This window comes from Bos indicus, chromosome 18 (assembly GCF_029378745.1).
Source record: "Bos indicus isolate NIAB-ARS_2022 breed Sahiwal x Tharparkar chromosome 18, NIAB-ARS_B.indTharparkar_mat_pri_1.0, whole genome shotgun sequence".
Taxonomy (NCBI): Eukaryota; Metazoa; Chordata; class Mammalia; order Artiodactyla; family Bovidae; genus Bos; species Bos indicus.
The window spans coordinates 55,306,173-55,321,160 of record NC_091777.1 but is presented as its reverse complement, the minus strand read 5'-3'; the positions used below and the strand labels follow the sequence as shown (position 1 = coordinate 55,321,160).

General features: G+C 43.3%; 1 protein-coding gene across 4 annotated transcripts in view; it reads left to right on the top strand.

Moving 5' to 3' along the window:
• Positions 1-14,988, top strand: part of LOC109572833 (sulfotransferase 2A1-like) — a 28,552-nt gene that overhangs the window by 970 nt on the left and 12,594 nt on the right. The window contains exons 2-5 of one of the 4 annotated variants that reach the window (XM_070771370.1): positions 1,726-1,933; positions 11,801-12,437; positions 13,278-13,486; positions 14,009-14,135. In XM_070771370.1, the coding sequence (XP_070627471.1) occupies positions 12,434-12,437; positions 13,278-13,486; positions 14,009-14,135 (340 nt within the window). In that variant the 5' untranslated portion in view covers positions 1,726-1,933; positions 11,801-12,433. Of the gene's footprint in view, positions 1-1,725; positions 1,934-9,029; positions 10,261-11,800; positions 12,438-13,277; positions 13,487-14,008; positions 14,136-14,988 lie in introns of those variants that run through there. The other 3 variants (XM_070771371.1, XM_019979953.2, XM_019979954.2) reach the window with 3 other exon arrangements.

The window sequence follows — 14,988 nt, the reverse complement described above, 5'->3', positions numbered from 1 at the left end:
GGCTCCTCTGTCTTTGGGATTCTCCAGGCAAGAATACTGGAATGGGTTGTCATTTCCTTCTCCAGCGGATCTTCCCCACCCAGGGATCGAACCTCCTACATTGGCAGGTGGATTCTTCACCACTGAGCCACCGTGAATCCCTCACAATGTGTACATATATCAAATTAACATGTATACCTTAAAGATATACATTTTTCCCAAGAAATTTGATTTTTACCTTTTGATTATTATTACTTATTTTTGGCCGTGCTGGATCTCCATGGCTGAGTGGTCTGCTCTCTAGCTGCGGCGGGCAGCTTCTCCTGTTGTGGTGCACAGACTGCAGAGCTGCAGTGGGTGGAGCGTGCGGCTCAGTCACTGTGGTGCACGTGCTTAGTTGCCCTTAGCAGGTGGAATCCTCCTGGACCAAGGATGGAACCCGTGTCCCCTGCATTGGCAGGCAGATTCTTAGCCACCAGGGCAGGCCTACATTCTTTTTCTTTTCTCTTTAAACCATATTTATTTTCCTTGATATTTATATATATCATACTTTAAAAATACATCATATGCATTTCTATGTAAAGTATATCTTCATTCTATTTCTCTTAACATTTCTGCTTTGTATTAAAGAGACCATAAGCTCCCTGCTAGCAAGAACAAGGCTTATCAAGTTACTTGTATAATATAATGGAGCAATGGAGAGTTTCGTATTGCCAGGTTGACCCTACTGTTTTTGAATTGACAATGTTAAATTTATACATTTTTATTTGTTAGTTATAATCAATGGGGGAGGGCAGGGAGTAAAACACAATTATCTCAGCGAAAAACAAAAAAGTAGAAGAAATGATATCTATATTGAGATGAAAGGAATGAACGTGAAATTATTTTGTGAAAAGGGATAGTTTCTGATAAAGGTATCAGCGTGGATTGGGGTCAGGAATTGGAAAAAGCCTGACAAATCCAAGGGACAACAAGGATGTGAATCATATATCTGTGAGGGGTGGGGTCGTTGAGGGACTGTGATTAGGCAAGAAGGAAGGCTGATGACCTTAGAAGTGGTGTGGTAGGGAAAAATCAAGGGCAATGGGAACATAACGTATCACAGGATTCAATAAATAACCAAACGGTGGAAGTAACCCAAATGTGTGCTGACAGATGAAACAAAATGTAGTAGCTACATATAATAGAACACTATTCAACTTAAAAAGGAATGAGTTCTGACTCAGGCGACAACATGGATAAACTATGAAGACATTACCCTGAGTGAAATAAGTGAGATTCCACACTTATTTCCACATAAATGAGATTCCACACTGTATGATTCCACATAAATGAGGTTATCAGAAACCAAAAGTAGAATAGTTGGTAGAGACTGGCAGGGACTGGAAAGAGGAGCAAATGGAAAGTTGTTACATAATGGGTCCAAAGTTTCGGTTTTGCCAGATGAGAAAGTTCTGGAGGTTGGTTACACAACAGTGTAAATACACTTAGCCCAGCTGAAATGTACTTCTGAAAATGGTTAAGATGGTGCCTTGGATGATCTGTATACTTTATGAGAATTTTTAAGAGTCAGATTGAAATGGCTGACCAGAGAAGGAAATGGCAACCCACTCCAGTCTTCTTGCCTGGAGAATCTCCATGGACAGAGGTGTCTGGTAGGTACAGTCCATGAGGTGGCAAAGAGTTGGACATGACTGAGCGACTAAGCACAGAATGACTGACCATGATTTTCCTTTCTTTATCTAGAAACGAACTGGTTGATGGAAACTGTCTGCCTGATTCATTCTAAGGGGGATCCCAAGTGGATCCAATCTGTGCCCATTGGGGAGCGCTCCCCTTGGGTAGAGCTTGCAGTGGGTATAATCTACTAAAAGATAAGGAAGGCCCACGTTTCATCACTTCTCACCTCTTTGTCCAACTCTTCCCCAGGTCTTTCTTCAAGTCCAAGGCCAAGGTCAGTGCACGGAGTCAAGATAGCCTTGATCAATACTCATTAAACTTTAACTTACCAATGGCACCCCACTCCAGTACTCTTGTCTGGAAAATCCCATGGACGGAGGAGCCTGGTGGGCTGCAGTCCATGGCGTCGTGAAGAGTTGGACACAACTGAGCGACTTCACTTTCACTTTTCACTTTCCTGCATTGGAGAAGGAAATGGCAACCCACTCCAGTGTTCTTGCCTGGAGAATCCCAGGGATGGGGGAGCCTGGTGGCTGCCGTCTCTGGGGTCACACAGAGTCAGACATGACTGAAGTGACTTAGCAGCAGCAGCAACCAGTTGAAGATCTGATTGAAATGCAATTGTATTCAGTAGGTATGTGCTAGTCCTGAGATTCTGCTTGTACACACCATAGCCATACTAAGTACAAAGCTACAGATTATTCCAGGGGTTCTATTAACCAAATGTAAACCAGAGACAAAGAGAAACCATAATGCCCAAACCTTAGAAAACCACGTTAAAGCCTAACTAGAATTCATAACTGTATCATACCCTACATAACACTCCTTTGAGAAAGACTGTTCAATCGACCGCACAGTTGCACTCATTTCACATGCTAGTAAAGTAATGCTCAAAGTTCTCCAAGCCAGGGGTCAACAGTATGTGAACCGAGGACTTCCCAATGTTCGAGCTGGATTTAGAAAAGGCAGATAAACCAGAGATCAAAGTACCAACATCGATTGGATCATAGAAAAACCAAGAGAATTCCAGGAACACATCTACTTCTGCCTCATGGACTACACTAAAGCCTTTGACTGTGTGGATACAACAAACTGTGAAGTTCTAAAGAGCCTCTTGATGAAAGTGAAAGAAGAGAGTGAAACAGTTGGCTTAAAGCTCAACATTCAGAAAACTAAGATCATGGCATTTGATCCCATCACTTACTGGCAAATAGATGGGGAAACAGTAGAAACAGTGGCTGACTTTCTTTTAGGGGGCTCCAAAATCACTGCAGATGGTGACTGCAGCCATGAAATTAAAAGACACTTACTCCTTGGAAGGAAAGTTATGACCAATCTAGACAGCATATTAAAAACCAGAGACATTACTTTGCCAACAGAGTTCTGCCTAGTCAAGGCTCTGATTTTTCCAGTAGTCATGTACAGATGTGAGAGTTGGACTATAAAGAAAGCTGAGTGCCGAAGAATTGATGCTTTTGAAATGTGTTGTTGGAGAAGACTCTTGAGAGTCCCTTGGACTGCAAAGAAATTCAAACAGTCCGTCCTAAAGGAGATCAGTCCTGGGTGTTCATCGGAAGGACTGATGCTGAAGCTGAAACTCTAATACTTTGGCCACCTGAGGAGAACTGACTCATTGGAAAAGACCCTGATGCTGGGAAAGATTTAGGGTAGGAGGAGAAGGGGATGACAGAGGATGAGATAGTTGGATGGCATCACCGACTCAATGGACATGAGTTTGGGTGGACTCCGGGAATTGTTGATGGACAGGGAGGCCTGGCGTGCTGCGGTCCATGGGGTCACAAAGAGTTGGACATGACTGAGCAAGTGAATGACTGAAATGAAGTGATGCTTGGAGCTGTTGCAGTATTAGTATTAGTAATAGTAATCTTATCAGTATTAGGACCAGAGTCATACACCAAGGATGGAAAAGCATAAACAGAGAAGGATTCTGGGTCACAGATGATCTCTCAGTATGCTGAACTAGTCTGGGCTGCCCACCTCTAGGTTTCCTCTCACATGAGATAACTAAGTCTCTACTTTTTAAAGTCATTACTACTTGCAGTCAAATGCAATTTCTAAGAGACACACCCTCTTCCCAGTCAAGTAGAAAACCTCAGTTTCTTCATCACTTCCCATAGTTACTCCTCATCACTAATCAATCACCAAGCACTATTGAGTTTACTTCTCTGGGGAAAAAACAAAAAGCCATGATAAACCAGATTTTAGGTTTTACTGGAAACAGGAAAACCACCCAGGTATGTCAGCTATGCACAGTGATACTTTATGGTATTAGTAAATCACATGTGGACTTGGTAGGAAGTTGTAAAAAAAAATAGACTCAGGCTGTAAAAGAGTAAATAGCTACAGTTTTTTTTTTGCTAGAAAGTGTTAAGGTCCTTTCCAGGACTGATGCTGAAGCTGAAACTCCAATACTGTGGCCATCTGAGGAGAACTGACTCATCTGAAAAGACCCTGATGCTGGGAAAGATTGAAGGGGGAATGAGAAGGGGATGACAGAGGATGAGATGGTCGGATGGTATCATCGAATCAATGGACATGAGTTTGGGTAAACTCCAGGAATTGGTGAGGGACAGGGAGGCCTGGCATGCTACAGTCCATGGGGTCACAAAGAGTTGCACATGACTGAGCGACTCAACTGACTGAACTGAACCCTTAAAATACAATTGCTATTATACATTTTCAATGTGGCCAATATGAGAATTCTCTCAGCCCAGTCCTTAAAACCTGGAAGCATTTCATAAATTCTCAGTATGTTAATGATGAAATGGCAAATAAGGACTGGATCTTCCCAAGCAGTTAGGTATTTAAATTCACCCCCATACCTGTGAGTCTAAAGCAAGTTCTTGACCCTTATGCTTAGAAAGAGAGATTTCAGGGACTTCCCTGGTGGTCCAGTGGTTAAAACTCTGTGCTTCCAATGCAGGAGTTGTGGGTTAGATCCTTGAGCAGGGAACTAAGATCCCACAGGCTACACAAAGTGGCCACAAAAAAAAAAAAAAAAAAGATTTCTTTAAAAATTAGGTTGGTATAAAAAAAAAGTGTGAGAGATTTCAGTCCATGGTATCTCAATTTCCCTCCAGCTTATTATCACTACATCTATTTACGTAGTTTTTATTTTCATTTTTAATTATCTTCAAACTTAGGGAAATTTTGCAAGAAATACACACAAAATTCTTATACAAACTTCACACAGATTTACCATCACTAATGCTTTTGAACTGTGGTGCTGGAGAAGACTCTTGAGAGTCCCTTGGACTGCAAGGAGATCCAACCAGTCCATCCTAAAGGAGATCAGTCCTGGGTGTTCATTGGAGGGACTGATGTTGAAGCTGAAACTCCAGTACTTTGGCCACCTCGTGCGAAGAGTTGACTCATTGGAAAAGACCCTGATGCTGGGAGGGATCAGGGGCAGGAGGAGAAGGGGACAACAGAGGATGAGATGGCTGGATGGCATCACCGACTTGATGGACATGAATTTGGGTAAACTCTGGGAGTTGATGATGGACAGCAAGGCCTGGCGTGCTGCGATTCATGGGGTTGCAAAGACTCTGACACTGAATGTTTTGCAACATTTGCTAGATTACGCTTTCATTTCTTTCACTCTAATATACAATATAAACTTTTTCAGCCATTTGACAGTAAGTTACAGAAATCCTTTGCTTTTATCCCTCAAAACTTCAGTGTATGAGATTTGTCTGGTGGCTCAGTGGTTAAGAATCCACCTGTCAATGCAAGAGACAGGGTTCCTCCCTAGTCTGGGAAGATCCCATATGTCCCAGAGCAACTAAGCCCGTGCGCCACGACTATTGAGCCAGTGCTCCAGAGCCCGAGAGCCACAACTACTGAAGCCCTCGGGCCCTAGAGCCCGTGCTCCGCAACAAGAGAAGCCACAGCAAGGAGAAACCTGCTCACCACAACTAGAGAAAAAGCCTGGGCAGCAACTAAGACCCAGCAGAGTTAAAAATAAACAAATACAATTATTTTTAAAAAATTTTATATTTTCTAAGATCAAGAATATTTCCTTTATAAACACAAAAATGACAGAAATCAGGGAAATTAGTACTGATGCAATGTTATTCTCTAATCCACAGTGTGCATTCAAATGTGGTCAACTGTCCCAATAATAAAATAATAGCATTTTCTGTGGTTTAGGAATCAATCCAGGATTTAGTTTACATTCTCCCTTCTAATTTCTTTGGACCATATTTTAGTTTTTCTTTTCTTATGGTTGTTTTAAAATAACCATTTGATAATTTGAATGGTTCAGTTCAGTTCAGTCACTCAGTCGTGTCCAACTCTTTGCGACCCCATGAATCGCAGCACGCCAGGCCTCCCTGTCCATCACCAACTCCCGGAGTTCACTCAGACTCACATCCATCGAGTCAGTGATGCCATCCAGCCATCTCATTCTCTGACGTCCCCTTCTCCTCCACCCCCAATTTGAATGGTACCAGACAATCATTCGGAGAAGGCAATGGCACCCCACTCCAGTACTCTTGCCTGGAAAATCCCATGGGTGGAGGAGCCTGGTAGGCTGCAGTCCATGAGGTCGCTAAGAGTGGGACACCACTGAGAGACTTCACTTTGACTTTTTACTTAAATGCATTGGAGAAGGAAATGGCAACCCAATCCAGTATTCTTGCCTGGAGGGGACAAGGGAGCCTGGTGGGCTGCCGTCTATGGGGTCGCAGAGTTGGACACGACTGAAGCGATTTAGCAGCAGCAGACAATTATTTTTTAAAGATTCCTCAATTAGAGTTTACAGGAGATGTTCTCATTAATATCTTCAGGTCTAGACTTCATCTTTTAAATATGCCCACATAAAAGGAAGGAAGGTAAGGACTTCCTTGGCAGTCCAGTGGTTAAGACTCTGAGCTTCCAAAGCAAGGGGTATGGGTTCAATCTCTGATCAGAGAACTAAGCTCCCACATGCCATTAGGCCTGGCCAGAAAAAATTAAAAAAAAAAAAAAAAGGAAGAAGGTGAGAGTAAATTTACCATGGGGAAATCTCAGTTCAGTTCAGTTCATTTCAGTCGCTCAGTCATGTCGGACACTTTGTGACCCCATGAATTGCAGCATGCCAGGCCTCCCTGTCCATCACCAACTCCCAGAATTCACTCAAACTCACATCCATCGAGTCGGTGATGCCATCCAGCCATCTCATCCTCTGTCATCTCCTTCTCCTCCTGCCCTTTATCCCTCCCAGCATCAGAGTCTTTTCCAATGAGTCAACTCTTCGCATGAGGTGGCCAAAGTACTGGAGTTTCAGCTTTAGCATCATTCCTTCCAAAGAATACCCAGGACTGATCTCCTTTAGAATGGACTGGTTGGATCTCCTTTAGAATGGACTGGTTGGATCTCCTTGCAGTCCAAGGGACTCTCAAGAGTCTTCTCCAACACTACAGTTCAAAGGCATCAATTCTTTGGCACTCAGCTTTCTTCACAGTTCAACTCTCACATCCATACATGACCACTGGAAAAACCATAGCCTTGACTAGATGGACCTTTGTTGGCAAAGTAATGTCTCTGCTTTTGAATATGCTATCTACATTGGTCATAACTTTCCTTCCAAGGAGTAAGCGTCTTTTAATTTCATGGCTGCAGTCACCATCTGCAGTGATTTGGGAGCCCAGAGAAATAAAGTCTGACACTGTTTCCACTGTTTCCCCATCTATTTCCCATGAAGTGATGGGACCGGATGCCATGATCTTCGTTTTCTGAATGTTGAGCTTTAAGCCAACTTTTTCACTCTCCTCTTTCACTTTCATCAAGAGGCGGTTTAGTTCCTCTTCACTTTCTGCCATAGGGTGGTGTCATCTGCATATCTGAGGTTATTGATATTTCTTCTGGCAATCTTAATTCCAGCTTGTGCTTCTTCCAGCCCAGCGTTTCTCATGATGTACTCTGCATAGAAGTTAAATAAGCAGGGTGACAATATACAGCCTCGACATACTCCTTTTCCTATTTGGAACCAGTCTGTTGCTCCATGTCCAGTTCTAATTGTTGCTTCTGACCTGCATATAGGTTTCTCAAGAGGCAGGTCAGGTGGTCTGGTATTCCCCTCTCTTTCAGAATTTTCCACAGTTTATCGTGATCCACACAGTCGAAGGTTTTGGCATAGTCAATAAAGCAGAAATAGATGTTTTTCTGGAACTCTCTTGCTTTTTCGATGATCCAGCGGATGTTGGCAATTTGATCTCTGGTTCCTCTGCCTTTTCTAAAACCAGCTTGAACATCTGGAAGTTCACGGTTCACGTACTGCTGAAGCCTGGCTTGGAGAATTTTGAACATTACTTTACTAGCGTGTGAGAGGAGTGCAATTGTGTGGTAATTTGAGCATTCTTTGGCATTGCCTTTCTTTGGGATTGGAATGAAAACTGACCTTTTCCAGTTCTGTGGCCACTGCTGAGTTTTCCAAATTTGCTGGCATATTGAGTGCAGCACTTTCACAGCATCGTCTTTCAGGATTTGAAATAGCTCAACTGGAATTCTATCACCTCCACTAGCTTTGTTTGTAGTGATGCTTTCTAAGGCCCACTTGACTTCATATTCCAGGATGTCTGGCTCTAGGTGAGTGATCACACCATTGTGATTATCTTGGTCATGAAGATCTTTTTTGTACAGTTCTTCTGTGTATTCTTGCCACCTCTTCTTAATATCTTCTGCTTCTGTTAGGTCCATACCATTTCTGTCCTTTATCGAGCATATCTTTGCATGAAATCTTCCCTTGGTATCTTTAATTTCCTTGAAGAGATCCCTAGTCCTTCCCATTCTGTTGTTTTCCTCTATTTCTTTGCATTGATCACTGAGGAAGGCTTTCTTATCTCTCCTTGCTATTCTTTGGAACTCTGCATTCAGATGCTTATATCTTTCCTTTTCTCCTTTGCTTTTCCCTTCTCTTCTTTTCACAGCTATTTGTAAGGCCTCCTCAGACAGCCATTTTTCTTTTTTGCATTTCTTTTCCATGGAGATGGTCTTGATCCCTGTCTCCTGTACAATGTCACGAACCTCCGTCCATAGTTCATCAGGCACTCTATCTATCAGATCTAGCCCATTAAATCTATTTCTCACTTCCACTGTATAATCATAAAGCTAACAAACATTACTTCTGCCAGGTCATCAAAATCAACATCTAAAATGAGATGTCAGTGAAAGTGAAAGTCACTCAGCCCTGGCTGACTCTTTTGACCCCATGGAGTATAGAGTCCATGGAATTCTCCAGGCCAGAATACTGGAGTGGGTAGCCATTCACTTTTTCAGCGGATCTTCCCAACCCAGGGATCAAACCAAGGTCTCCTGCATTGCAGGTGGATTCTTTATCAACTGAGCTATGAGGGAAAGCCCCATGTGGCTCAGCTGGTAAAGCTCCACCTGCAACGTGGGGACCTGGGTTTGGTCCCTGGGTTGGGAAGATCCCCTGGAGAAGGGGAAAGCTACCCACTCCAGTATTCTGGTCTAGAGAATTCTATGGGATCCCAAAGAGTCGAATATGACTGAGATGTCAGGTTGATAGTAAATACCCTCTAAATGTTGTGACTGTACTAGTATTTTACCTCCATGATCTTCTCTCCAAAACCCAGAAACCCAGTCTAATTTGGAGAAAAACATCGGGCACACCCAAAGAGAGCAACCTTCCCCAAAATCCTTGACCAGTAATCCTCAAAACTGTCAAAGTCATCAAAGACAAGGAAAGTCTGAGAAACTATCGCAGCCAAGAAAGACCTAAGGAGACATGAAGACCCAATGTAATGTAGCATCTGGGATGGGATCTTGGACCAGAGAAAGGATATTATGTAAAAACTAAGGAAGTCCTAATAATGTATGGACTATGAGAAGTCTTTACACTATCTTTACAATTTTCCTATACATCTAAAAGTGTTGAAAAAATATAACAAACCTTATTTAAAATATTTTTTTAGGATTCCCCTGGTGGTCCAGTGGTTAGGATTCTGCCTGCCAATGCAAGGGACTCAGGTTCGATACCCAGTCCGGAAAGTTTCCACGTGCCAATGCACAACTCAGCCCCTGTGCTATATATTCAGCCCAGCTGCCTAGATCCCCACCTTGGCAAAAAGAGAGTAACCTCTGCTTGCTGCAGCTAGGAAAAGCCCACACACACCAATGAAGACCTGGTGCAGCTAATAAATAATAAACTTAAAGATATACATTTTTAATCCACCACATGTCTACATCCTCCATCTTGTTACTAAACTCCCGGTTCCCTCCCATGAAGTCAAACTCAGGTCACACCAGAATGTTCTCTGAATGACTTCACGATTGCCCAATATTATCAATCTTGTGACCCTCTCTTTTTATGGACAGGAACACTCATCAACGACCTGGGAGAGATTAATGATTGTTCGATGTTGACTATAAAATGGATCTCCCAATCCAACAGTGACTATGGCTAAAAGGCTCACAAGAGGTAGAAAGAGCTCATCATTATGACAGGAAAGTGTGTGTGGTTTGAAGGGATACCCTTCCCAAGCCTGGGTTACTCACCTGAACTCCTGAGAGAGGTGCAGGAGAGTTTCCTTGTTAAAGACGAAGATGTCTTACTGCTGACTTTCCCCAAATCAGGTAAGGAAGCAGGATCAGATACTGACAGGCTGTGGCTGTGGCCCTCATTCATTCAGTAGACAGGTGGAATGCTTTCTGTATGCCGACAATGCATTAGGGGAATAGAAATGTGCACTGATACCGCTGATGTCCAGAGAAAAGGGTTGAGCCAGGCAGTCACACAGTCAGCTGAGTGCTCAGAGCGGGTAATCAAAGGCATCGGAGGAAACCATGGGAATGAAGCCCAAGGCAGATTCAGCTGTTTGTAGAGAGGAATGGAAGAAGATGGAGAGTGAAGTCTGTAGAGGAAACGGGCTGCTGTTGTTTAGTCACTCGGTCCTGTCCGACTTTTGTGAAACCTCATGAACCATAGCCCACCAGGCTCCTCTGTCCATAGGATTCTCCAGGTAAGAATACTGGAGAGGCTGCCATCTCCTTCTCCAGGGGATCTTCCTGACCCAGGGATTGAATCCTAATCTCTTCGGTCTCCTGCGTTGGCAGGTGGATTCTTTACCACTGAGCCACTGGGGAAGCCCTAAAAGTAGTGGAAGGAGGTAATTCTGTGAGATGTATATGTTAATTAGCTTGACAGGGGTAGTCTTTTCACAATGTGACATGTAACAAATGAACATGTACACCTTAAATACACACATTCTTTTTTTTAATAGAATTTTGCTTTTTGCTTTTATCATTATTATTGATTTATTTTGGACTGTGTTAGGTCTTCACTGCATGCGTGGGCCTTCTCCAGTTGCAGTGTAAGGGCTTCTCTAGAGGTAACTTCTCTTGTTGTGGAGCCGGGGTTCTAGGGCTTCAGTAGTTCAGTGACTCATGGCTCAGTAGTTATGGTGCATGGGTTTAGTTGCCCCACTGCCTGTGGGATCTTCCTGGGTCAGAGATTGAACCCATGTCTCCTGCATTGGCAGGCAGATTCTTTACCACTGAGACCCCAGAGATGCCCTATTTCTGCTTTATATGAAAGAGACAATAAGCTCCCTGCTAGCAGAAACAAGTCTTATCCAGTTACTTGTATAATATAATGGAGCAATGGAGAGTTTAGTCTTGCCATGTTGACCCCACTGTTTTTGAACTGAGGGTGTTAAACACATACATCCTTAACTTGTTAGTTAAGTCAATAAAACAAGGTGGGAGGGCTGGGGTGGGGAATAAAACATAACTACCGCAGCCAAACAGCAAGGTAGAAGAAATGACACTAAATTGAGATCAGAAAGAGTGAACGCGGGGCTTCGCTGTTTGATCCCTGGTCAGGGAAGATTCCACATTCTGTGGTGCAACTCAGCCTGTACACCGCAGCTACTGAGCCGTGCTCTAGGGCCCACAAGCCACAACTGCTGAAGCCCATGTGCCCAGAGCCTGTGCTTCACAAGAAGAGGCCACTGCAATGAGAAGGCTTCTCAGTAGCCCCTGCTCACTGCAACTAGAGGAAGTCCGAGTGCAACAATGAAAACAGCACAGGTGTTAATGATAAAATAAATGAATCTTTTTTTAGAAAAAGGAAAGAATTAGCAGCAGGAAAATAAAATGTTTTTTTTTTTTACAGAGTGAATGTGAAATTATTTCATGAAAAGAGATATTTTCCAGGACTTCCCTGATGGTCCAGTGGGTAACAATCTGCCTGCCAATGCAGGGGACATGGGTTCAACCCCTGGTCCAGGAAGATCCTCCATGCTGTGGAGCAATTATGCCCATGTGTGACAACCACCGTAGCCTGCCGGCTCTAGAGCCCGTGCTCTGCAACAGGAGAAGTCACTGCAATGAGAAGCCTGAGCATCACAACTAGAGAGTTGCCCCCTGCTCACTCCAGCTGGAGAAAGCCCAAGTACAGCAAGACCCAGCCAAAAATAAATGCATAAATAAATATAACTTTTCAGAAAGGAGAGATTTTCCAGTAAAGGTATCAGCATATCAGCATGGATAGTAATCAGGAATTGGAAAAGAACTTGACAAATCCACTGAACTGAAAGGATGTGGATCATATATCTAAGAGTGGCAGGGTCATAGATGGACTGTGATTGGGCAAGAAGCAAGGCTGAAGTCATTGGAAGTGCTGTGGTCATGATGAGCCAAGGGCACTGGGAAGCTGTTCAAAGACCAAGAGCAACAGGAACAAGTTCAAGGGGTTTAAGCAAATAGCCAAAGCATAGAAGCAACCCAAAGGTCCATTGACAGATGAATGGGTAAGCAAAATTTATTATCCACATATTGAGAATATTATTCAGCCTTAGAAAGGAATGGAGCTCTGACACTTGCTACAACATGGATAAACTATGAAGACATAGTATGTATGGAGTGAAGTGAAAGAGTTAGTTGTTCAGTTGTGTCTGACTCTTCATGATCCCAGAAACTGTAGCCCGTCAGGCTTCCCTGTCCATGGGTTTCTCCAAGCAAGAACACTGGAGTCTGTAGCCATTTCCTTCTCCAGGGGATCTTCTGACCCAGGGATCAAACCCGGGTCTTCCGCATTGCAGGCAGATTTTTTATCATCTGAGCCACCAAGCTCTGCATGGTATGTATGACTCTACTTAAATGAGGTATCAGAAAGAGAAAGTAGAATGGTTGCCAGGGACTGGGAGGAGAAGAAAATGAGAAGTTGTTACTTCATGGGCAAGAGGTTCAGCTGTGCAAGATGGAAAAGTTCTGCAGATTGTTTGCATAACCATGTAAATATACTTAACCCTACAGAGCTGTACAGGCGTGCCTGGTGGCTCAGTGGTAAAGAGTCCGCCTGCCTATGCAGGAGACGTGCGTACCATCCCTGGGTCGGGAAGATCCCCTGGAGAGGGAAATGGCAACCCACTCCGGTATTCTTGCCTGGGAAATCCCATGGACAGAGGAGCCTGGAGGGCTACAGTCCATGGGGTTGCAAAAAGAGTTGGACATGACTGAGTGACTAAACAACAACTCAACTGTACATTTAAAGATGGTTAAGATGGCACCTTTTATGATCTGTATACATTATAAAAATCTTTATAAGTCAGATTAAAATGATTGATCATAGTTTTCCTTTCTTTATCTAGGAACGAACTGGTTGATTGAAACTGTCTGCCTAATTTACTCCAAGGGGGATCCCAAGTGGGTCCAATCTGAGCCCATTTGGGACCGCTCCCCCTGGGTAGAGACTAAGCATGGGTATGAATTACTAAAGGAGAAGGAAGGCCCACGTCTCATCAGTTCTCACCTTCCCATCCAACTCTTCCCCAAGTCTTTCTTCAAATCCAAGGCCAAGGTCAGTGTACAGCGGTCAAGACAGTCTTCATCAGGGCTTCCCTGATGGGCCAGTGGTGGTGCTCTGTTGCTTAAGTCATGTTCTTAAGTCATGTTCATGACTCTTTTTGACCCCATGGACTGTAACCCACCAGGCTCTGCTTTCCATGAGATTTTCTAGGCAAGAATACTGGAGTGGGTTGCCATGCCCTACTCCAGGGGATCTTCCCAACCCAGGGATTAAACCCACATCTCTGGCTTCTCTTGCATTGACAGGCAGATTCTTTAGTCTATAGTATCCCAAAGGGAAAGAACAATGCTTTCCTCTTCCTTAGTTAGGGCCTTACTATTGTTCCAGTGACTAGTTCACAGGAACTTTAAAATACATATTTGATTAATGAATATAATAACTAGTTTATTAAAACAATCCATGATATTTAAAGGGCACTTTCTAGGAACTGTTTTTTTTTTCCCCATTTTTATGATGATTAAGAAGGTTAGAAAATGACTATTGATTTTTTATGATCCAATTTTTCTCTTTAAGATGATCTACCTCATCAGAAATCCCAGAGATGTTTTAGTGTCTGGTTATTTTTTCTGGAGGAGTGCAAAATTTGTTAAGAGACCACAGTCACTGGAACAATACTTTGAATGGTTCGTCGAAGGAAATGGTGAGTGAATGTAAAATATGAAAGCTTGGAGTTGTCAGAGTCCTTCATCAGACCTCTTTTTATTTTTTTACCCAACTTGATGTCTCTACATCTAACCAATACATGAGTATAGGGTTCCATCACCACTGGAACCCAAATTTTCTAAATCCATATACTATCTTGTAAAGCAGAAGAACTTCAACCAGCCCTTTTGTTTGCCCCATCAGAAACTATCCTAGCTATCTTCTAAATCTCCATGACCTAATACTAACAGAAAGCATTCACATTCTTCTCCTGTACTCTCCTAAATTTGTGAAAGTCAGGAGACTTTCTGAAAGACAGCTTTCATTGGCTTCCCGGACAATACAATCCTGACTTTCCACCATTTATGGGTGCATCTCTCGAAAAGTCCCTTCATTCTCTTGTCCTCTGTGTCTAAAAACTGTATGCATTACGCCAGGACCTTTATGGGCTTCCCAGGGTGCTCAGTGGGTAAAGAATCTGGCTGTAGTACAGGAGATGCAGGAGATACAGGTTCTGTCCCTGGGTCGGGAAGATCTCCCGGAGGAGGGCATGACAACCCACTCCAGTATTCTTGCCAGGAAAATCCCATAGAGAGGAGCCTGGAACGCTCCAGTCACTGGGATCGCAGAGAGTCAGACACAACTGTAGTGACTTAGCACGCATTCACTCAGGACCTCTATTTTTTTTAATTATTCATTTATCTGGCTGCATCAGGTCTTAGATGTGGAAGGTGAATTCTTCCATCTTAGTTGTGGCTTGGGGGTTCTTTCATTGCAGCATGTGGGATCTAGTTCCCTGACCAGGGGTAGAACCCTGGCCCCCTGAACTGGAGCACAGAGTCTTAACCACT